The sequence below is a fragment of the Emiliania huxleyi genome (genome assembly GCF_000372725.1).
Source record: "Emiliania huxleyi CCMP1516 unplaced genomic scaffold EMIHUscaffold_59, whole genome shotgun sequence".
Classification (NCBI taxonomy): Eukaryota; Haptophyta; order Isochrysidales; family Noelaerhabdaceae; genus Emiliania; species Emiliania huxleyi.
In genome coordinates this window covers 115,777-135,643 of record NW_005197576.1, presented here as the reverse complement: position 1 = coordinate 135,643, position 19,867 = coordinate 115,777, and the positions used below count along the sequence as shown (strand labels likewise).

The following is a 19,867-nucleotide window of genomic DNA, read 5'->3' as shown; positions in this document are numbered from 1 at the left end:
GTGTGCCGTGGGAAAAGATTTCCTATTTTACGCCCTTGGGCGAGGATACCGATGTACCCCAGGTTGCGAGGCCGCGGCGGTGCGCGTTTTATCCGCCGCACCGTGGAGGGTATGAATTTCGCGGAACGCGAGCTGAGGGTCGGTCGCCGTCCGTCTCGCAGTCACAGCTGCTGGATGCTATCGCTGAGCGTTCAATCCTCGCAAGCCTACTCGTCCTACCAAGCTTACGTGCCCAACGGCTACGCCAATGGACAGGACACGGGCCATTGCTGCGGGCAGACGCAATTCCGCTTTGCGCTGGCAGCCGAGGGCTACCGATGGACAGAGGCCCTCTGCAACGCCGATACAGATGGCGATGGCCAGAGCAACGGTTTAGAGCTCGGCGACCCGTGCTGCTTGTGGACCAGGGACGGCGGAATTCCCGCCTTTGATGATGACATCTCACTCGCCGGCGACGCCAACTCGATGACGTTTCGATCCATGCCTTCGTGCATCGTGTCGCCTTCTCCGCTGCCGCCTCCACCGCCTCCTCCCCCGCCGCTGCCGCCACCACCTAGGACGCCACCTCGGATCCCAGTCGGCCAGCCCCAGGCACCGCCGCCTCCGCCGAGACCTCCTCCTTCTCCGCCGCCGCCGCCGCCGCCGTCTCCCCCACCACCAACGCCGCCGTCACCGCCGACACCGCCTACGCCGCCGGCTGCGCCCAGCGGGGTGGACTTCACCATCCCAGGGTTGCCTCGCGCCGCGATAAGCTTTTTTGCGCACTCGTTGCTGATGGGACTCGCCTGGATGCTGCTAGCTCCGGCCGGCGTACTGCTGGCTCGCTTCGGCAAGGTTTCCCTTGGCGAGGCCAAGTCGGCGAAGCCGGCCGCCTGGTTCCGCTTCCACAGGGCGCTTCTCGCGGCGGCGCTGATGCTCTCCGTCGCGGGCTTCACCCTCGCCTTTTTCATGGTCGACGAGAGCAGGCACCTCGCAAGTGCCCACTCGATCATGGGCGTGGCCCTGCTCGCCGCGTCGTTGCTGCAGGGCGCCGGGGGAGCGCTCCGCCCCGCCAAATCCGCCCGCATCCGCCCTCTGTGGCGGATCGCGCATCGATTGATTGGCGCGTCGACCTGCTTGCTGGGACTCGCCACCTGCATCACCGGCGGGCAGTGGCTGGACGTGCACCTGTCCGGCTGGAACCTTGGGGACGCTCCCGTGGCGCTCGCGGCGGCCATCATGATCGCGGTCCTGTGGGCGTTTGCCTGGGCCGTGCTCGAGGGACACGCGGCCCTCAGCGCGGGCTGTTGCGACCGGAACCGGAGCACGGTGCCAGAGAAGGGCTCGTCGCTGGCTCGTCAAGCCTCGGACTCCTCGGCGAGGATGTCGGGGCGGAGGCCGTCGGCGGCGGTGACGGCGATCCTGTGACGCGAATGGGCGTCTGGTGTTTGACATGTGAAGTACGAAGCCGCTCTCCCGGGTGGACGCTTGGAAGTAGTGCACTGGCTGGAGCCACGTTTTCAGTGTTTGTAGCCTATAAATAATAAATACAACGGACATCCCAAGCTAGGGCCCTGGGTCGAGGACAGACACGTCCCCACCTTTGCAGGATTTTGCAAAAGCGAGGGGGGAGGGCGCATCGCCGCGCGGAGAGGGCTGGGCACAGGGCACAGGGGATCTCTCTCGCATAGGATATGCACTCGGCGGCACGAGGGTAAGGCTGGGCGTCCTATATATATATATGTTTGTGCTCCCCCCCGGACCCCTCGCTCTCGGGCACTATCCGCATCTGACCACTCATCGACGGGGCTTGGCGAGCGGCCGCGCTGCGGGGTAGGGCTGGTGAGAATGGGCTCTGGCCACTCGCCCGTGGGTGCGGTTGTAACCGCGCATCAGCCGAACGGAGGCCTCGACCGCCCCTCGCGGCAAGCTCTCGAGCATCTCGAGCAGCTCGCCCGCCGCCATCGCCGCCTCGAACTGCTCCCTCATGCCGAGCGCGCCGCAGACCTTGCGTACAGCCTCTTGCTGCACCTCGTCCGGTAAATCGGTGTCGTAGCCGGACGAGTCGGCGGAGGAAGCCCGCTTGGCGGGCGGCGAGTCCGGTGAGGGAGAGCGAGACTGGCGTGAGGGCCCGCCGCCGCGCGCTGAGAGCGCGTTTTTGTCGAGCCGGGGTCCAGATTGGGCGCGGCCGCTGGTGCGGCCCTCTGCTGCCGCCCGCGCTTCCTGCCCGGGCGGGGACAGTGAAGGTGCAGCCGCGCACTCCGCCGCCGCTGGGCGGCGGCGGCACGCGCGCGGCGGCGGCCGGGCCCGCAGGCGCGGCGGGCTGGCCACCCGCGGTGGCACCCTGCGGCTGCGATGCGGCTGCGGCGGCATACGTCTTGGGCGCCGGCTCCGCGGCTGGCGGCGCGGCGGCAGGGGCGGGCGGCGCCGCAGGCAGGGCTCGCGCTCGCTGGCGGCTCCGTGGCCTGCGCCTGCCGCTCGTGGCGCACAGCGTGCTCGAGCTGCGAGTGCGGGTGCAGCTGGACGATGACGTCGCCGTTCTGCGTGGCGGTGAAGGAGACCGAGTACGCCCTTCGCCGTCGAGCGTCGTTCTTCTTCTCCGCGTAGACGAGCGCGTACTCGCACACCTGTCGTTGGTGGTCAGTGAAGATGGTCTCTGTGCAGCGCTCGGCGGAGCCGACGCGAGAGAAGTGCCGCTTTAACGCCATGCGTCAAGCGCTGTTCAAGAAGGTTGAACTGGACCAAGCAAAATTCTTTTTGCGGGCGCCCTTCACACGCCTGGCTTCGCACGCCTGGCTTCGCACGCCTGGCTAAAGCCCGGATGGGCGCTGGGTCGTCGGCGCCGGCGCTGCCACCTTCGCTGCCACCCCTTCCATCACCGCCGCCGCCTCCGTCGCCAGACCCGCCGTCGCCACCGCCTGTGCCGCCATCGCCACCGCCGTGCCCTTCGCCCTCTCCGCCACCTTTCCCTCCGCCTCCGTCCCCTCCTCCGCCGCTGTCGCCGCCGCCGCCGTCCCCGCCGCCGCCATCACCACCGCCGCCCTGGGAGCACACGGAGTGGGCGCGGCCCGCGACGTTTGCTCTCATCGCGGCGCAGCTCAGCCTTGGCCTGAGCCACTTTTGGTGGGTGAATGCGCGCTCCGGCTGGATGGCATTCCGCTCCGAAGGCGCCGTCCGCGCCGCGTCTGCCACGTCGTCCTCGTGCGTGAGCGAGCGAGCGCTGCTGCTGGTTCGGACCGCCATCTTCCTGTGGTGCTTCGGGCTGCTCACCTACTCGTCCTTCTATGAGGGACCAAACTGCCTCCGCTTCTTCACGGTGTGGAACTTCATCGCGCTGACCGCCTTCTTCGGGCTCGGCACCGCCCTCTCCTGCTCCTGCTGCCGCCACCTGGCGGAGCACGGGCCGGTGACGCCCGACCACCGCATCGCCGCCGCGACGCACAAGGTAGCCGCCTATTGAATCAACAACGCTGCCTCGTGTGGAGTGAGCCCACCCCTGCCCCCCTCGTGACGCACAAGGTGCTGCTCGAGCTCAACCTGCCGATGAGCGTGCTGATCGCCGTCGTCGTCTGGCTCGTCATCTACCCGAACGACGCCGCCATCGCCGAGCGGACCGGAGACACGACCGAGCTGCGGCGCGACCTCTCGCTCACCTCGCTGTCGATGCACGGCGCCAACGTGCTCTTCATGTCGCTCGAGTTCTTCCTCGACGCCCTCCTCGTCGCGCCGCGCCACCTCGGCCTCGTCGTGAGCTGGGCGATGCTGTACGGGCTCTTCAACGGGCTGCAGGCCTACTGGACCGGCGACGCCGTCTACTTCTTCATGGACTTCACCGTCAAGACGTCGCCGCTCATCGGCGCCGGCCTGACCCTCGTCCTGTGCGCCGCCTACGCCGCCGTCTGCGTCCTCTCCGCCCTCAAGCGCCGGCTGCTCGGCCCAGCGCGCTGCGCCTTGCTCGGAGAGGGGCACGCCAGCGACGACGAGGCCCCCGCTGCGCGGTACGCCCTCTGGTCCGAGGACCTGCCACTCAAACCGCCGCGGTCGGCGGCCGATGCGGGGAGCGCGAGTCCCTCTCACGCGACCGCGTCGTTGCAGCGGACGTCACCCAAGAGGTAACACCCCCAGGTTTTTTTATTGAAATATATGAACGATAGCCCCGAATATGAGATGATGTGAGCTTCCTTGTTCCATTGTTGATATTATAACAAGGCGCGGCGGGGTGCACCTGCAAGCCCGAAAGCCCTCTATAGCCACGCGCAAGACGCAGACCCGAGACCGAGAGACACTGCACAGACCAGTGCAGTGGCGCGTGTGCGCCCGCATTAAATTGAAAATTCGCGAGATATCGGATGAGAGATTCCTCAACCGTGAAATCGCGAACCTACTCCTTTGCCGGCCTGTGCCAGTGCCTGCGACGGGTCTGTGATTGAAGCGTTGCCCCAGGAGAGACGGGAGTGCTCCTTCTTCGCCGATGAGTCCGACGCAGCAACCGATGCGTCGCCCTCTTCTTCTGCGTCGTCCTGCTGCCGCCCCGTGCTATCCTCCCCCGATGGAACGAGCCCGGGTAGGACCGCCCCCACTGTCGCCCCTGTGATTGTCTTGCCAATGTCGACGATGGCCCCTGTGGCCTTGGTGGCAGCATCGAACCCGTCGTCGCAGAACGGGCAGAGGAACTGGTGCGCCGCGCCTTGATTCCAGCCGGCCATGAACAGACAAACGTGCGTGATGTCGTCGGTGATGAGTCCTTCGCCGCACTTGTCTCGCATGAGCTGCATCGCCCGTTGCCGAATCCCAATAGGTCTCTCGCCAGGCCCGTCCCAGTACCACCCGGACGCCAAGGGGTTGGACACGATGGTCTCATGCCCATCGCAAGCGTACCCGACCACGTCGGGCGGGTTCACGCCGTCGCTGTTGAAGGTCAGCTCGAGACCCTCATAAGTGCCGGTATAATGCATATCATTCACCCTCATGTCACCGCCACAGGCAATCTCAGACCCGCTGCCTCCGCGCATGGCCTTGATGTCGTCCGGATCCAACGAGATGTCGTCGAGCCAAAAAGAGCCGCCGGCTGAGAGCGACACCGACCCGCCTCCCAAGTACGCAAACCCCGCCTAGGGAGACTCGTTCAGATGCCGTGAGCTCCACCGCCCCCCACAAAGATGGAGGTTGTGGTGAGGATTGCCGCGCCTTGGCCCAGTAGTTCAACGTCATCGTGGCCTTCACGTCGTAAAACTCCAACCTCACGACATCGGGCAGCCTCATATCCATATGGTTTTTTATGTCGTTGGGGTCGACTCCGAACACGTCGCCCCTGATCCTCGATAGATAATTATCGCTGCCTAGACTAGCGTTGAGGAAGCTGCGGGTCGTAATCGGGGGGTGACCCTCCAGCTGGCAGCCACGCAGCTTCCAGCTCCCAATCTGCGGTTGCAAAAGAGAGGTGGTGACGACGACGACGGCCAGCAACCCGTGTGCCGTTTGTGCGAGTTGGTGCCACAGATGTGCAAGTGGCATCATTGGAGGGGTTAGGGTCACCTCCACCGACGTCATCGTCATGTTTGTGCGGTAGAAGGATATCGGCCCGATGGTGTCGTGCTCCTCGGCAGGGTTGGGCGGCTCCGGCACCGTGAAGCGGTCAAAGTACTGGTTGATCATGTCGAGCGCCACGGCATCGTAGAACGTCGGCAGTTCTCGACAGGCGATCTGATGGGGGTCGGTGCGGCGCGAGGATGATGAGCAGGCTCGGGAGCATGTGGTCATGCTGCATGGTGCATGAGTGCGAGGGCGGTCTAGCGCACCCGATTCGGCGATGCTGGACTGGGAGGACCCGCCGGTGGGCGCATTCCTGTGTTGCTCACCATTAGGCCGCCCAGGAACGGAGGTCGAGGGATGACATCGAAGGGCGTCCATGCGTCTCCAGAGAAGAATGCTGACGGAAGTGAGGGTAGGTCGAAGATCGCGTGGAGAGGACCGACGCTTCCTGAATGGAGCAGTGCGAGGGCGGGGAGCAGAGCAGGGGCAAGCAGCAGGAGTGGCAGTGCCAGTCTTGCTAAGCGGCGTTGAGACCCGGTCTCCATCCGCTCACGCGTTGCCGTCCGCCAACATGGATCGTCCCGCCCCCTGCGCAAACGACCGATTTTTCCGTCGCATGAGTCGCGCGGCTTTGTTTCTTTTGCTTAGCCTTCGTTGAAACAAAGCAAGGCGGACATGGCATATCGCTCTCGGGCCCACAGACATCCCGCACACCCGCCGCCACCCGTTTCTTTTTGAGCTAGCCTTCGATGTTATGAAAACAAACGCAAGGCGGACACACGCACATCGCTCTCGGGCCCACAGACATCCCGCACACCCGCCGCCCCCACGCGCGCCCCACCCCGGCCGGGAGAAAGGGGAGCAGTGACAGTTTGGGACGGCGACAGACGAGATACCTCGCACTCCATGTGCGAGAACGCAGAGAGAAATGGAAGCCGACCGGCCCCCAACGGTCCGGCTCACGCGCCCCGAGCTGACCATCTACCGCACTGAACACACTTCAGCCCCCTCGGCCTCGCTCCCCAACCCATCCACCTCGCCTCTCGGCGCTCGGGGCCGCGCCGCGCTATCTCGGGCGATCTCGGAGCGTCGCTCGCGCGGCGGCATGTTTCTTTTTCGTTTGCTTTGTTAGCGCTCTATTCCAGTGATCGCTCTTACGAATATACCCGGAGAGAGAGAGAGCTCTCACGCCGCGCGTAGGGCCTTTAGGGGCCTAGAGAACACCCCTCCCTCTCCCTTTGCTCCCAGGTAAGCTAAAAGTACGTACGTACCCGGAGGTGGACTGCTTCGGGCGACCCTACTGTGCTGCACGAGTGGTTGGGCAGGTGTGAACTGTGAACAACACCTCGATCCTCGTGACCACGGCGCCGCAGGCGCCTGTTGATGAGTCCAGGTGATAGCCCTGGATGGGCAATGCATACGCCTAGTTGGACCTCAGATCGCCCGATCGCGTCCCGGTGCTCTGCCGTCGGATTTGTGACTCCGCCGCACCAGGCCGCACCGCGCCGCGGCCGGGGGCCCACCGGAGGCCGAGGATGGCCGTGGCGGACCGGGACGAGCTCTGGGAGGTAAAGTGTCAGTGTATATATTGTAGAGACCAACTTTGTGCACAATATCTCTCAGTCTAGCTAAGCCAGGGGAGGCGATGCCGGGTCCGTACACAGCAGCTTGATGGTGCTTCGCCGGCGTGCGTCCCGGAGCGGTCAGCGCTGGTCTGTGAGAGGTTGAGGTGCGAGCCCTGGAGGCCCTGGGGATGGAGGGAGACTACCCGCGGGCCTAGAAGGCCCGCGCGCAGGGGGGTGGGACATTGAGACCGGTCACATGAATGAGTGCGCGACTCGCTCGCATGTTGCGAGCAGCGTTGTTGATGTTTTGCGCATCGCCACAGACGGCGGCGCGAGAGAGCTGTTGCGAGTGGTGCTGGGCGAAGCCCCGGGCGCTGCCGGAGGCTGTGCCGTAGTCGGTGCGGTCGACGGCGCTCGAGCTGCCGACCTCTTTGGCGAAGTACTCGGCGCGAGCGTGATTCTCTTCGTCTGGCTTTCGACGAGACACCCGCGAGCCCGAACCCAAGGCTAGGGTGGCAGCGCGGCGCCATGAGATTTCTACACGTCTCGGCGAGCCTCTATGCGCCACAGATGCGCCTGCAGATGGTGGCCGAGGACTGGCGCAGCGAGGCCTCCGCATCGATCGCCGCACGCGATTGGCGGAGCGTTGAGACGGCGATTGCGGCAGCAGTTCGAGGCGACACCGCTCTTCCCGGCGATGGTGCTCCGCTTCTTCCCAGCCCATGGCCAGCGAGAGGGGATCTCGACGCACGGGAGCTTGACGCGCGCGTCACATGGAGGCTCGAGGTGGCCTACCTTGGCCAGGCCTTCTCCGGATACGCGTGGCAGCCGGCAGCGTCGCGGCCGACAGTGGAAGGCTGCCTCCAGAACGCGCTCGCCGCACTTCACGACGGGAGGAGTGAGCTCCGCCTCTCGTGTGCCGGCCGCACTGACGCCGGCGTCTCTGCCCTCGCCCAGCGGGTGAGCTTCCACGCTTCTGCGGGGCTCTGCGAGGAGGCCCTCGCCGAGTCTTTGGCGAGGGCGTCGCCCGCCCCAGCAGCGCTGCGGCTGGTGCAGGCGAGGATCGCTGAGCAGCGCTACCACGCGACGTACAGCACCGCCTGGCGCCGGTACGCCTACCTGTTGCCGCCAGCACCTGGGCAGTCTCGCGAGGCCGCGGCGCAGGAGGCGGCCACAATCGACGCGCTGCTGCGGCCGCTGGCAGGAGCGCCGCGCGACTACGCCGCGCTCGGCCGGAGCGTTCCGGCGGGCAAGAACACGACGACCCTCCTCCGGCTCTGCCGCTGCCGGCTCGTGGAGCTGCCTGCTGCACCGGGCGGGTCCGCTCCATTCGCAGCGCGGCTCGACCTCGTCGGCGACCGCTTTCTCCGCAGGCAGGTCCGCACGCTCGTGGCAACCGCCGTCGCCGTAGCGGCCGGTGTGGCGGCCGGTGACGGTGCCGCTGCCGCCGGCGGCGACGAGGCTGCCGCACTGCTCGCACTCTGCACTGGTGGCCGGCAGGAGCTGACCGCTCACCCAGCGCCGGCAGAGGGGTTGGTCTTTGTCTGCGCGGGCGGTGAGGACGAGCTTGAGCACGAGTGGCGCCTCGCGGGGGAGGAGCTGGTCGGCGGGGAGGAGGGGTGGGAGCTCCTCGACTGGGCCGACGGCGGGCCGGGCCTGCCGACCACACAGGCAGACGCGGGCGGCGGCGAGGGCGGGAGGAGGCGGGCTGCGAGCAGGCCGGGGGGCAAGCCGGCGGCGCAGGCGCAGGCGGCGGCGCAGGCCGAGGCGCTCGGTTTGCTCGAGCTGCAGGCCAAGTGCGGCGCGCCGCTCGACGCGCTGCTGGCGCAGAGGGTGCGTGCTCGAGGCCTCGGGCCGGAGGAGCGCTCCTCGGTCGCCGCGCTGCTGGAGGGCGTCTCGCGCAGGCAAGGCAGGATCGACGCGAGGCTCAGGGCGGCGGGCGTGACGCCGGCCCCTCGCTCTCGCTTGCTCGCGAGCCTGAGGCTGAGCGACGGCGGGGCTGGCGACGGCGGCGACTGCGGCGTGGGGCTGCCCGAGCAGACGACAGCCGCCGAGCGGCGGTGGCTCTCTTCTCTCTCGCCTCCGCTCGAGGGTGCGGAGATGGACGCCGCCTCGCGCCTCGAGTGCCCGAGCTGGGCGTGGGAGCGGTTTCGCGCCGCTTATGGCGACGGCGTCGATGCGGAGCTGCGCGCGCTGCAGCTGGACGCCCCGCTGGACTTGCGGGTAAACACGCTCAAGGCGACGCGGCACGAGGCGCTCGCCGCGATCCGCTCCGCCGGCTTCGCGGCGGAGCGGACGCCCTATTCGCCGGTGGGCATCCGGCTGCCCTCGCGAGCGGTTGCTTTGGGTGCGATCCCCGGGCTGCGCGAGGGGGTTGTCGACCCTCAGGACGAGGGGTCTCAGCTGGTTGCGCTGCTGCTGGGCGCAAAGCCGGGCGAGCACGTCGTCGACTACTGCGCGGGCGCAGGCGGCAAGACGCTCGCGCTCGCGGCGCAGATGCGCAACAAGGGGCGGCTGGTTGCGATGGACGTCGATCACGCGCGACTCGAGCGCGGGGCGCCGCGCCGCAAGAAGGCGGGGGTGGACAACGTGCAGACGCACGTCATCGAGCAGGGCAAGGACAAGTGGCTCAAGCGACGGAAGCGGACGTGAGGCAGCCCCCGCGCGCCTCCCACAACGCGCCGTCCACCGCCCGCGTGGCGGATCCGATCGCCCCGCCAACCCTCTCCCCGCCACCCCTCCTCCACCCGCCTCCCCTCCCCGATGCAGCTTCGACCGGGTACTCGTCGACGCGCCTTGCTCCGGCGTCGGCGCCTGGCGGCGCAACCCAGACGCCCGCTGGCTGCGCCGGACGCGTCCCATAGAAGAGCTGCTTCCCGTGCAGGCGGAGGTGCTGCAGCGCGCCGCAAGGCTCGTCCGTCCAGGCGGCACTCTGGTTTACGCCACCTGCTCGCTGCTGCCCGAGGAGAACGAGGCGCAGGTCGAGGCTTTCCTGGCCTCGGCCGACGGGGCCGAGTTTGAGCTCGCGCCACCGGAGCACTTTGGTGCGCCCTTCGACGACGGCTACCTGCGGCTCAGCCCCGCGAGGCACGGTTGCGACGGGTTCTTTGGCGCGGCGCTCGTTCGGTCGGAGGGAGGGTGGACCCGAAGGGGGAGACGCACGGCTGGTGCTAGCTGCTAGTACAGAGTAGCGCTGGCATGACAGTGACGCGCATATTCTCAGCGAAATGTCCAGCTCTGAGGCACCTCCGGAGGCAGGCCGCCGCACGCCGGCGACACAGCTCCAGCTGTCAAACTGACCCGCAGCTCCTCTCAGAGCGGGAACTGTGACGAAAGTTGACTGAGGCGATTGTCAGGAATCATCATACGGATCACAATTCACATGGTGGCTCTCTCATGACAGGAGACCGCCCGACCACTCCTGGGTGGCACTGCCACCGGTGTCGCTCGACGTCCTGTCGACAGCGTGCCGACAGCGACACATACCATGTGGGACGCGTCGAGTATCGACCTCTACTGCTTACCCAGCCTTCGAGTGTATCCTGGCTGTGGTCCCACACCCACTGGTGTCCATCTCAGAGACCGCAGCAGGAGGTCATGAGGGTCGATGGGAGAGCCAACCCCACAAAGCCTAAAAACCCAGCCCAGTAGTTATGGAACATTATTCTTTGCGAAGGGCGCTCTTGAGCGCGTTGAGGCATGACGAAACGTCAATTCTCCATTTTTCGTATCCTTTTCGAAAAGGAACACTAGGCCTCCGGAAGCGAAACGCTCTTGACACTCCGTGTGCTTCCCGCGCGCGCGTAGAGCACGGCCAAGGCTGTCGCCACACACGCGGCGGCCACGCCGCCTGCGACTGCCGCAGCAACGAGACCCGCGTCCACCTCGCCTTCTGGCGGCGGCGAGAGCGGCGATGGCACCGGCGGCGGTGATAGTGGGGGCGGGGGCGAAGGCGGAGACGGCGAGGAGGCACCGGGCGGTGGTGGAGATGGCGGCGGCGAGGGTGGTGGGGAGGGAGAGGACACTACTGATGGGGGCGGCGACGGGGGCGGCGACGGGGGCGGCGACGGGGGCGACGTCGAAGCGCTGACGTAGATGGTGTCCATCATGCCAAGGTCCTACTCTTCACAAGGTGTCAGGTGAAGAGAGCGACGTTCGCAGGCCGAGCCAGGGCACGCTGGCCTCGTGCCTCGTGCTTCAAGAAGTGGCAATGCACGACCACCTCGCCGGAAAAGTCAGCAAATACGACCCGCGTCTCCACCGAGCCTGCCAGCGCCGGAAAGGTGTCGCGAAAGTCTCCTGTCTTGCCGTACCACCCCTCGGTAGCAACCTGCCCCGTGTCCTTGGTGTACTCGACGAACTGGAAGTGGTTGACCTATGATTTCGGGCGAAAGCCGGTCAGATCGAAGCTCGTCACGAGCAGGTCGGATCGAAGCTCGCACGTGGATGTGGATCGGGTGCGGCGCCTTGCCTCTGGAGGCGGAGCAGAGACGGGTCCGAGTGAGGTGCGGGGGCGGCAGCGGGGTGGGGGCGGCGACGGAGGCGAGGGTGGCACGCCTGCCCCAGATGGTCATCGTCTCGACGGTTCCCAGCTGCGCCACGTGGGCGTACGATCCGCTGGCTCCCTGCTCGCCGTCCATTGAGGCGTAGTTGCACGAGGGTGGGTAAGAGCTCACGCCCGCCCAATCGGTGCCCGAGCACGAGCCGTACTTGTCCGAGCCGTCGCAAGTGGCGCACGAAAACGCGCAGTCCGTCGCGCAGCTTCCGCCGCTTGCGCAGAGCGCGTCACCCTCGGCTCTACCAAAGACGGCCATCGAGCAGTCGTCACCGATGCCCAGCCAGTATGTGGCGGCGGCATCGTCGCAGCAGCCCGTCTGCTCCACGGCGATGGACCAGCTCGCTGACGACGCGGTGGAGGTGAGGTCGTTCAGGTACCATGGCTTGCTGATGGACGTCTGATCCGCGGTGGGGGCGCTCATGCTCACGGCGCCGCCCGACACCACGAGCGTGACGAGGTTCTGCACCGAGGCGGCCTCGTAGTTGGTCACGCTGCTCGAGTAGGCGGTTTGGAGAAAGTACGTCCCTGCGGTGTCGCACTTGACCGCGAGCGAGACCCGCTGCGCCTGAACGAGCACGAGGTGGTCCACGTGCGGACCGCTGCGCGCCGTATCGAGGTAGACCCCATCGACGGCGAGCAGGTAGGAGGAGCACTCCCCCGACGTGGTGGCTGTGCTCACAGAGGCGGGATCTCCCACGTCTGCCGTCTGGAGGGCCGTATTGATCTCGAGCTCGAGGATGCGGTCGCCAGCCGCGTTGACAACGTCGAAGATCTGCCACTCGCCCGGTGCCATGGCGTGCTGGGGCTGGTACTGGCCGTTTACGGCCCATGCGTCTGTCACGCTCGAGTACGAGTATGAAGCGCCGATCGAGTCGGTCGCCCCGACGCGGCCATGTAGGTCCGTGTAGGTCCACACAGTGAAGGGGTCGGTCGAGGTGTCCGAGTTGTCGAGGGCTATGTGGTGCACCACCATCGTGACTCGCGCCATCGCCTGCAGTGCCGTCGGAAGATCGCTCGCACTGGACGGCTCCACGCGCAGCCCGCCGACCAGACCGCCCATCACTTGGAAGGTGGACGAGCCGTGGTGGTGACTGTGGTACCAATGGAAGCCGGGGTGGTGGTCAGACGGGAGCTGGTATGCATACGTGTGGCTCTCGCCCGGCTCCACCTCGACAAAGATCGAGTCCACGGCCGGGTCGACGTGCAGGCCGTGCGTGTGCAGGTTCACCGTGTTGGGCGAGTGCATCGTGTTTGCGGTGACCGCTCCCGTTGGGTTTGCGCCGAGGCTGTTGGTGAAGGTGACAGTCAGCGTCGCGCCCGGCGATGTCACAATCGTGGGCCCAGGCACGGTGCACGAGCTGCCGTAGCAGTAGCAGCGTGTCGTGAAGGCGGCAAAGTTGGCAATCGAGGCGGTGCAGAACTCGACGGAGAGGGCGATGGTGCTCGCGCTCACCTCTTGCGGCTGTGTGAGCGTTTCGGCAGCACCAAGGCCGACGATGTTGCTGTTGAGCAGGAGGCACCCATCGGTGGCGTCGCAGGCGAGCTGCGCCGGGCAGGCCCACAGCAGGACGAGCATTGTTTGTTGCAAGCCAGCAGCCGCGCGCTGTTACGCGCTGTTGGCAGAGCGGACGTGCCCGCAGCACAACGAAAAGCGACGGAGTGAGCTGTGAGCTGTGAGGGTCCGCCGCAGGCGACGGAGGACAAAACGTTACAAACGGCGGGGAACTATGAAAAAACAAAATTTTTAGTCGCCTTCGGGCGGGCTGCGCGGCCGGTCGAGGCCGGACTCGGACCGGCTCGCACGGTCGACTCGCACGGCTGGCCGCCGCCGCGCGAGCGCTGGCGCAGCCGGGAGCTCGTGGTCATTTTTCTCTTCGAGCTCACCTGCTCACATCGACAGCCTTCGATGCTCGCCGTCTGCTTTGGCTGGGTCTCGCCCGCCAGTCCGCTCGGGTGCGGTGCTGCCGACGGAGCGTCGTGGCTGCGCGCGCCGCCAGCAACTGTCGCGCTGGTGGCGACGCAGCCGCAGGAGCGAGGCGTGGCGGCCGGCCGCAAGGCGGTGCTCGGCTCATCGCGGCAGCGCGCGCGCTCCAAGCACCAGCTGATCACGCTCTTCCTCCGCGCTCAGTCGGCGCAGCAGCGCGGGTCCACCTCGCTCGCCCGCTCTCTGCTCCAGCGCTGCCTGCGCCTCGACTCTGCCGACGCGCATGCGGCGCTCGCCCTCGCCCAGCTTGAGGCGGCCGCCGGGTACCCGGAGCGCGCTCGCGAGCTCTTCCTCTCGGCGCGCGCAGCGAGTCCGGCCAACCTGAAGCTCGCGCATGCGCACGCCGTCTTCGAGGCGCGGTGCGGCCGTCCCGCCGCGGCGCGCGCCGCCTTTGGCGCGTGTGAGGCGATTGCGCCCGGCGCGCACTACACGGCGCACGCGCTCGGGCAGCTGGAGGAGTCGCTCGGGCGGACCGAGGCGGCACGCGCGGCCTACGCGCACTGCTCCGACTCGCCCACGGTGCTCGCGGCGTGGGCCGCCCTCGAGGCTCGTCACGCCAACGTGAGCCAGGCGCGCTCGCTGTACCGCGCCGCCTGCGCCGCGGCGGCGGGAGGCGAGGGGGTGGGAGGCGAGGGGGCGGGAGGGGCGCAGGAGGGGGAGGGGTGGCCGGGGAGCAGCCGCGGCGGGCGCGGCGAGGCGGAGGCGGAGCTGCTGCGCGAGTGGTCCTCCTTTGAGGAGCGGTGCGGCAACGGCGGCCGCGCCCGCTCGCTGCTCGCTCGGGCGCCGGGCGACTCGCGCGCTCCTCGCGAGCAGGGGAGCGCCTCCCGGACGCTTCTCGGAGCCTGCCTGTAGGCGCGGGCGGCGGCTCCGCGCTCCGCCGCGTCGCTCGTCGCGTCGGCAGCGCCGAGGAAGGAAGGCGGGTGAAGGGCGTGCTCCGGCTGACCCCGTGCCTCGTCGGGACCGCAGGCGACGCTGGAGTGGGGTAGCCGCCGCTACTCGTCGGCGAGAGAGATGCTGTGGAAGGCGCGCGCTCACCAAGCGAGAGCCCGCCGTCGCGCAATCTGCAGCCGGGAGCGAGAGCTGGCAAGGGCAAGAGCTGGGCCGGCGGACGAGGGCCAACCGCCGCCCACCGCTCCCCCGCGCAGGCGACGCAGCGAGAGCGGCGGCGGCTCGCAAAGCCGGATGCCTCCCCCGCGGGCAGACGCGCCTCCCTCTCTCGGCCCTCCTCACCGCCGCGCGCCTTGCTGCGCCGCGCTCTCCCCCTCAGCAGCCTCCCGCAAGCTGTAGGCTGCTGCAGCTCTACAGCGGGTGGGCGTCGCTCGAGGCGCGCGCGCGGCACGGCGGCGTCGAGCGCGCTCTCGCTCTGCTCGGCGAGGGCGCGGCTCTCCTGCACGAGGAGCAAGGGGAGGGGCGCGAGGAGCAAGGGGAGGGCCCCCTCACCGCCGCACCTCCGGAGGCGGCGGGCGGGTCCGGAGCGGCAGGCGGGTCGCCCCTCTCTGAGGCGGCGCCGCTGTCGCCCCTCTCGGCGCTGTCGCCCCTCCCGGCGGCGGGGCACCTCTTCCAGTGCCGCGGCGCCCTCCTCCACCGAGCAGGCCGGCTCGAGGCTGCGCGAGCCGCGTACCGCTCCGCAGTGCGACACGGGTGCGGCGCTCCCGCGTTTGTCGGCTGGGTGAGAGGGGGAGGGGGCGGAGGGGTGCGAGAGGCGGCATCCCAAAGCCCAAAGGTTTGCGGGCCACCTCGGTAGGCGCTGCTCGAGGAGGAGGCGGGGGAGCACGGCGAGGCGGCGGGCCTCTTCTCGCGCGGCGCGGACCTCGAGCCGGAGCACGCGCCGCTGCACAACGCGCACGCCGCTTTTGCCGAGCGGCGAGGCGACACCGACGGGGCGCGCAGCATCTTCCGCGCCGCTTGCCGGCCGGGCGCGTGCGGGCAGGCGCGCAGCTTCGTCGGCCCGGACCTATCTCGCTGCTCTGCGCTGCTGCACGGCTGGGGCCAGTTCGAGCAGCGGGCGGGCTACGAGCGGCGCGCGGCGGTGCTCTTTGAGCGGGCGGTGCGGCGGTCGGTCGGCCGGTCGGCCGAGGAGAGGCGAGGTGCCGAGGCGCGAGGCTGGTCTCTAGGCGCGGCTCGGTCGCGGGTGTGCAGACGACTGCGCGAGGGCGTGGCACGCGCTCGGGTCGGTGCGGCTGCGGCAGCGCCGCTGGGACGACGCGCTCGAGGCGTTTGAGCGCGGCCTCGCCGGCTCTCCCCGCTCCTCGCCCCTCCTTCTCGGCGCCGGCCTTGCGCGGGGCAGCCCGTTGGTCCGAGGGCGCGGGACGGGGAAGCGTCGCCCCGTAGGCGCCGGCCTCGCCCGGGCGAGCTTGCAGCAGCACGAGCCGGCGAGAGAGCTCTTCCGGCGGGCCGTCGCGGAGGAGCCGCGGCACGGGAGGGCGTGGCGGGCGTGGGGCGTGATGGAGGCGCGGCTGGGCGAGGTGGAGCAGGCGCGGCGGGTCTACTCGGACGGGCTGCGCAGCTGCCGCGGCCACGCGCCGCTCTGGCAGGTGGTGCGAGAGGGGCGGCCGCATCGCTAGACCCTCGCTGCACCCCGCCCCCCCGCCCCTTCTCCGACCCCTCAGGCGGCTAACCCTAACCCTAACCCTAACCCCTCAGGCGGCGGCGCGCCTCGAGAAGGAGGCGGGCGAGGCGGACAGAGCGAGGCGGATGCTGCGCGCCGGCCTCCGCGACTGTTCCGCCGGCGAGCGCGTCGAGGGCGCGGGCGGTGGAGGAGGAGGAGGAGGGGACGACGGGCTGCTTTTGTCGTGGGCTGCGCTCGAGCTGGGCGAGGGCCGGCTGGCGCAGGCGCAGCAGCTGCTCGAGCGCGCTCGCGCCGCGGGCGGCGGCGGAGGCAGCCGTGCGCGCGAGCTGCAGCCGAGTTGTGTCTGGGACCCGTCCGTGAGTTGTGCCCGGCGTGTCGCTCAGGCGGGAGGACGCACCAGCTGCAGGCGGTGCTGCTCGCGCGGCAGGGCCTCGGCGCAGACGCGCGCGCGGCGTTGCGCGAGGGGCTCCGGGCCGCGCCCGGCCACGCGCCGCTGCACACGCTGCTCGGGTCGATGCTCGACGCCGACAACGACGTCGAGGGGGCGCGCGCCGCGTTTCGGGAGGCGCTGCGGCTGCATCCGGGCGACGGGCGCACTTTCCACGCGTGGGCGCGGCTCGAGGCGCGGCTGCTCAATTGGGAGGGGCTGCGGCTGCTCAACGAGCAGGCGCAACAGGCCTTCCCGCCCTCTCGCGGCGGCGCGGTCGGCGGCGTGTCCTTCCCGGACGACGTCGTCGTATAGAAGAGCTCCAGCCAGAGAGGGCGGGGGCGGAGCGTGCCTTGGCTCCTGTGGTTTTGGGTCGGACGAGACGAGCGCATGTGTTTTGTGTGTGTGAGCTGAGAGTCGGGGTACGTTGCTCTTGTCGCTCTCCGGCTCGGTCTCTCGTTCCCCCCGTGTTTTTGATCGTGATGGAATTTCTGTGCATGTCGTCCAATGTGCAATGAGCGCGATCGGCGGTGCGGTGTGGTGGAGCTCAGCAGAGGTGCGGTTGCGGAGCTGGCCTGCGGGGCCTTCTCTAGCCTCTTTTTTTTGGCCGCTTTTATTGGCCCGCGGGCCGCCCGCGGAGCGCGGTGACCGCGGTGTTCGCCGCTCTTTTTGCCCCTAACTGTCGTGTATCGACCTCGCACAACAGAGCGCGGTTTTTTAGATTGCCGTCGTTGAAACCATGGCTTAGACGATCAGCGTTTGACTAGAGCTGGCACGAGATGCGCCACGGTGCGTGGCGCCTTCCGCACCCGGTGACCGGGCGGCACTCTGGGCCGGTCACTCTCTCCGCTTCTCGTCTACCGAGACACACGTAGAGGACACGACAACGACACACACACGGGGAAACGACGGGGGTAGCTGAAGACTGTAGACTCGGGCGCGGCCTCCATGGCCCCGCACCCGCGCAGGTAACAGCGACGCTGGTCAGCAGAAGAGTCCGGCTCGCCAAGTGCCGTACAGGTGAAGGTTTTGTGCCGCCCCTTGCGGCGCCGCCGGGGCGGAGGAGGCTGCCGCGCGCCGTCGGGAGCGGCCTCTCGCCCTCGTCGCCGGCGCCGCTGCAGCCTCGCTCGCGGCGCGTCCAAAGAGCCGCTCGTTGCGCCGCTCGTTGCGCCCCACCGCGCGCGCCTCCACCGCAGCACGTGCCGGCGGCGGCGAGGGGCACCGCCGCGCCCGCGCAGCGGCGGCGGCCACCGCCTCTGCGTCCAAGTCCGCGGCTGCGGCGGCGCGGGCGGCGGCCACCTCCTCCTCGCTGAGCTGGATGGCGCGCGCGTCCGCGACGAGGAGGAGGCAGCCCTCCTCGTCAAGCTCCGCCGCGGCGCGGTGCAGCACAGCGTAGGCCTGCCCTCCGCACCCGAGCCCGCTCTCGGCGTCCGCGGCGGCGGCCGCAGCGAGATCCTCGCGGCGGGCCCGCGCGAGCAGCGCCAGCGAGAGGCGCAGGTTGCCTGGGGTCGGGGCTTGGGGTCAGGGGCAGGGTCGGAAGCAGCGGTAGCGGAGAGGCGCAGGGCGTGCCGGTCGAGTCGGCGGCGCACGGCGCGACGCTCTCCTCCCTCTCCTTCTCGTCCTCCTCGCGCGCATCTCCCTTGCCGCCGCCCCACCCCTCCCACCCCGCCCACTCGGCCCAGCTGCCCGCGCCGCCCCACAGCCGCGACAGCAGCCCCGCCTCCAGCCGCGACAGCAGCCCCGCCTCGGCGGGCGCCGCCCGGCCGACTGCACCGCCACCGCCGCCCTCCGACAAAGACGAGGACTCCTCGTCCTCGTCGTCGTCTTCGTCGTCGTCCTCGTCGTCGTCGAGGCGAGCGCCGGGAGGCTGCTGCGCGTCGCCGGCGGCCGGGCCTCGGCATCCCAGCAGCACCGCTCACATGCTCACGAGGTGCGAGAGCGGCACCACCCCGGCCTGCGGCGGTCGGGGCGGGGTCGGGTGCGAGGCGAAGGTGTGGCGCGAGGTGCGAGGCGAAGGAGAGGCGGGCCCTCGGGTCGGGGGGGGGTGAGGCCGGGAGGGTGCGGGGGGGCGAGAGGGGGAGAGCGCTCGCCCAGCAGGCGGACAGCCACTGCAGCGCCGCGAGGCTCGCGGCGGCCTTGAGCTGCTGCTGCGCGGCGCTTACGCGGCCAAAGAGGGCGGGGTCGCGGGCTTCGAGGAGGTGGCAGAGCGCCGCAACCTCGAGCGCGGCGCCTCCGGGAGAAGGAAGCCGGGAGAGCAGCAGGGAGAGCAGCGCCGCCGCGTCCTCGCCGCCACCGCACACGCAGACGGCGGCGCCAGCCAGCAGGTTGACGCCCTGCCAGTAGCCGAGCGGGTGGCGCAGCGCGCACCACTGGTGCAGGACCGCGAGCACCTCGTCCCGGTGCGCCGCCGCCGCCGCGTCGGGCACGCCGAGCCGCTTGCGGCCGCTGCGGTGGGCGTCGAGCCGGATCTGCTCTGACTCTGCGGGCTCCGGCTCGGAGCTGGCGCGGTGGCTCGGCGCGGCGGCGGCGGCGGCGCGGGCCTCGGCGAGCCAGACGCGGGACACGTCGGGCCAGGTGGGGGTGGGGAGGAGAAGCGGGGAGGAGTGGACTGTCGCCGGGGAGGCCGGCATTGAGCACCGCGATTTTTTTTGTGCAGTGAGCCCAGCGAAAGGCGGGCAGAGGAATGTGTGAGGCAGCGACACTCTGAGGGACGCCTGTTTCTACCCTTTTCACGAGCTCGAAGTCCTTTAGTCAGCGCGCGTCTCGCGCTGTCCTAGACGTCGTGCCCCTGGTGCTTTCTCCTTTAAGAGCCAGCAAAACCTTTCCGCGCTCAACGGAGTCCTGCTCAAACGCCATGACCCAGACGGGAGTGGGGCCAAAAGCAAAAGGAAGAGGATTGGGTGGCCGAAAAGGAAAGGAAAAGAAGATCGAGTATAGCCAAAAAGAAAAAGGAAAAGGAAAGGAAAAGAAGATCGAGTATAGCCAAAAAGAAAAAGGAATCAGATCGTGAGCGACGAGACTCGAACTCGCGCGGGCAGAGCCCAATTGATTTCGAGTCAATCCCCTTAACCGCTCGGGCACGCTCACAGTCGAACCGGGAGCCACTCGATGCCGGGGAGGCGTTCGTGCAGCTTTCCGATTTGTGTGATGATTGACGCCAGCTTCACTGCCTGATATAGGTATAATATAAAAAATTAATAATTAATTTTTATGATAAGATTAAGTATAAAAGAATTTTATTATTATTATTAAA

At 68.5% G+C, this 19,867-nt stretch overlaps 6 protein-coding genes across 6 annotated transcripts; 4 read left to right on the top strand and 2 right to left on the bottom strand.

Moving 5' to 3' along the window:
* Positions 1–174: 174 nt before the first annotated feature.
* EMIHUDRAFT_213843 (hypothetical protein) lies at positions 175–1,407 on the top strand (the record flags this gene model as incomplete). Its single annotated transcript, XM_005764455.1, has 2 exons — positions 175–488; positions 753–1,407. The coding sequence occupies 2 exons, from the start codon at positions 175–177 to the stop codon at positions 1,405–1,407; spliced, it is 969 nt and encodes a 322-aa protein (XP_005764512.1).
* Positions 1,408–1,776: 369 nt separating this feature from the next.
* On the bottom strand, positions 1,777–2,687 carry EMIHUDRAFT_213842 (hypothetical protein; the record flags this gene model as incomplete). Its single annotated transcript, XM_005764454.1, has 2 exons — positions 1,777–2,202; positions 2,469–2,687. The coding sequence occupies 2 exons, from the start codon at positions 2,685–2,687 to the stop codon at positions 1,777–1,779; spliced, it is 645 nt and encodes a 214-aa protein (XP_005764511.1).
* A 440-nt stretch (positions 2,688–3,127) lies between these two features.
* Positions 3,128–4,095, top strand: EMIHUDRAFT_213841 (hypothetical protein; the record flags this gene model as incomplete). The annotated part of the gene is made up of 2 exons (XM_005764453.1): positions 3,128–3,424; positions 3,499–4,095. 2 exons carry the CDS (start codon positions 3,128–3,130, stop codon positions 4,093–4,095), a joined length of 894 nt encoding a protein of 297 aa, XP_005764510.1.
* Positions 4,096–9,176: 5,081 nt separating this feature from the next.
* EMIHUDRAFT_67232 (hypothetical protein) lies at positions 9,177–10,257 on the top strand (the record flags this gene model as incomplete). Its single annotated transcript, XM_005764452.1, has 2 exons — positions 9,177–9,700; positions 9,846–10,257. The coding sequence occupies 2 exons, from the start codon at positions 9,177–9,179 to the stop codon at positions 10,255–10,257; spliced, it is 936 nt and encodes a 311-aa protein (XP_005764509.1).
* Positions 10,258–11,211: 954 nt separating this feature from the next.
* On the bottom strand, positions 11,212–13,210 carry EMIHUDRAFT_213837 (hypothetical protein; the record flags this gene model as incomplete). Its single annotated transcript, XM_005764451.1, has 2 exons — positions 11,212–11,451; positions 11,660–13,210. 2 exons carry the CDS (start codon positions 13,208–13,210, stop codon positions 11,212–11,214), a joined length of 1,791 nt encoding a protein of 596 aa, XP_005764508.1.
* A 330-nt stretch (positions 13,211–13,540) lies between these two features.
* EMIHUDRAFT_464895 (hypothetical protein) lies at positions 13,541–19,091 on the top strand (the record flags this gene model as incomplete). The annotated part of the gene is made up of 8 exons (XM_005764450.1): positions 13,541–14,358; positions 14,906–15,287; positions 15,363–15,665; positions 15,733–16,155; positions 16,262–16,502; positions 16,571–16,890; positions 17,583–17,634; positions 18,712–19,091. 8 exons carry the CDS (start codon positions 13,541–13,543, stop codon positions 19,089–19,091), a joined length of 2,919 nt encoding a protein of 972 aa, XP_005764507.1.
* Positions 19,092–19,867: the final 776 nt, after the last annotated feature.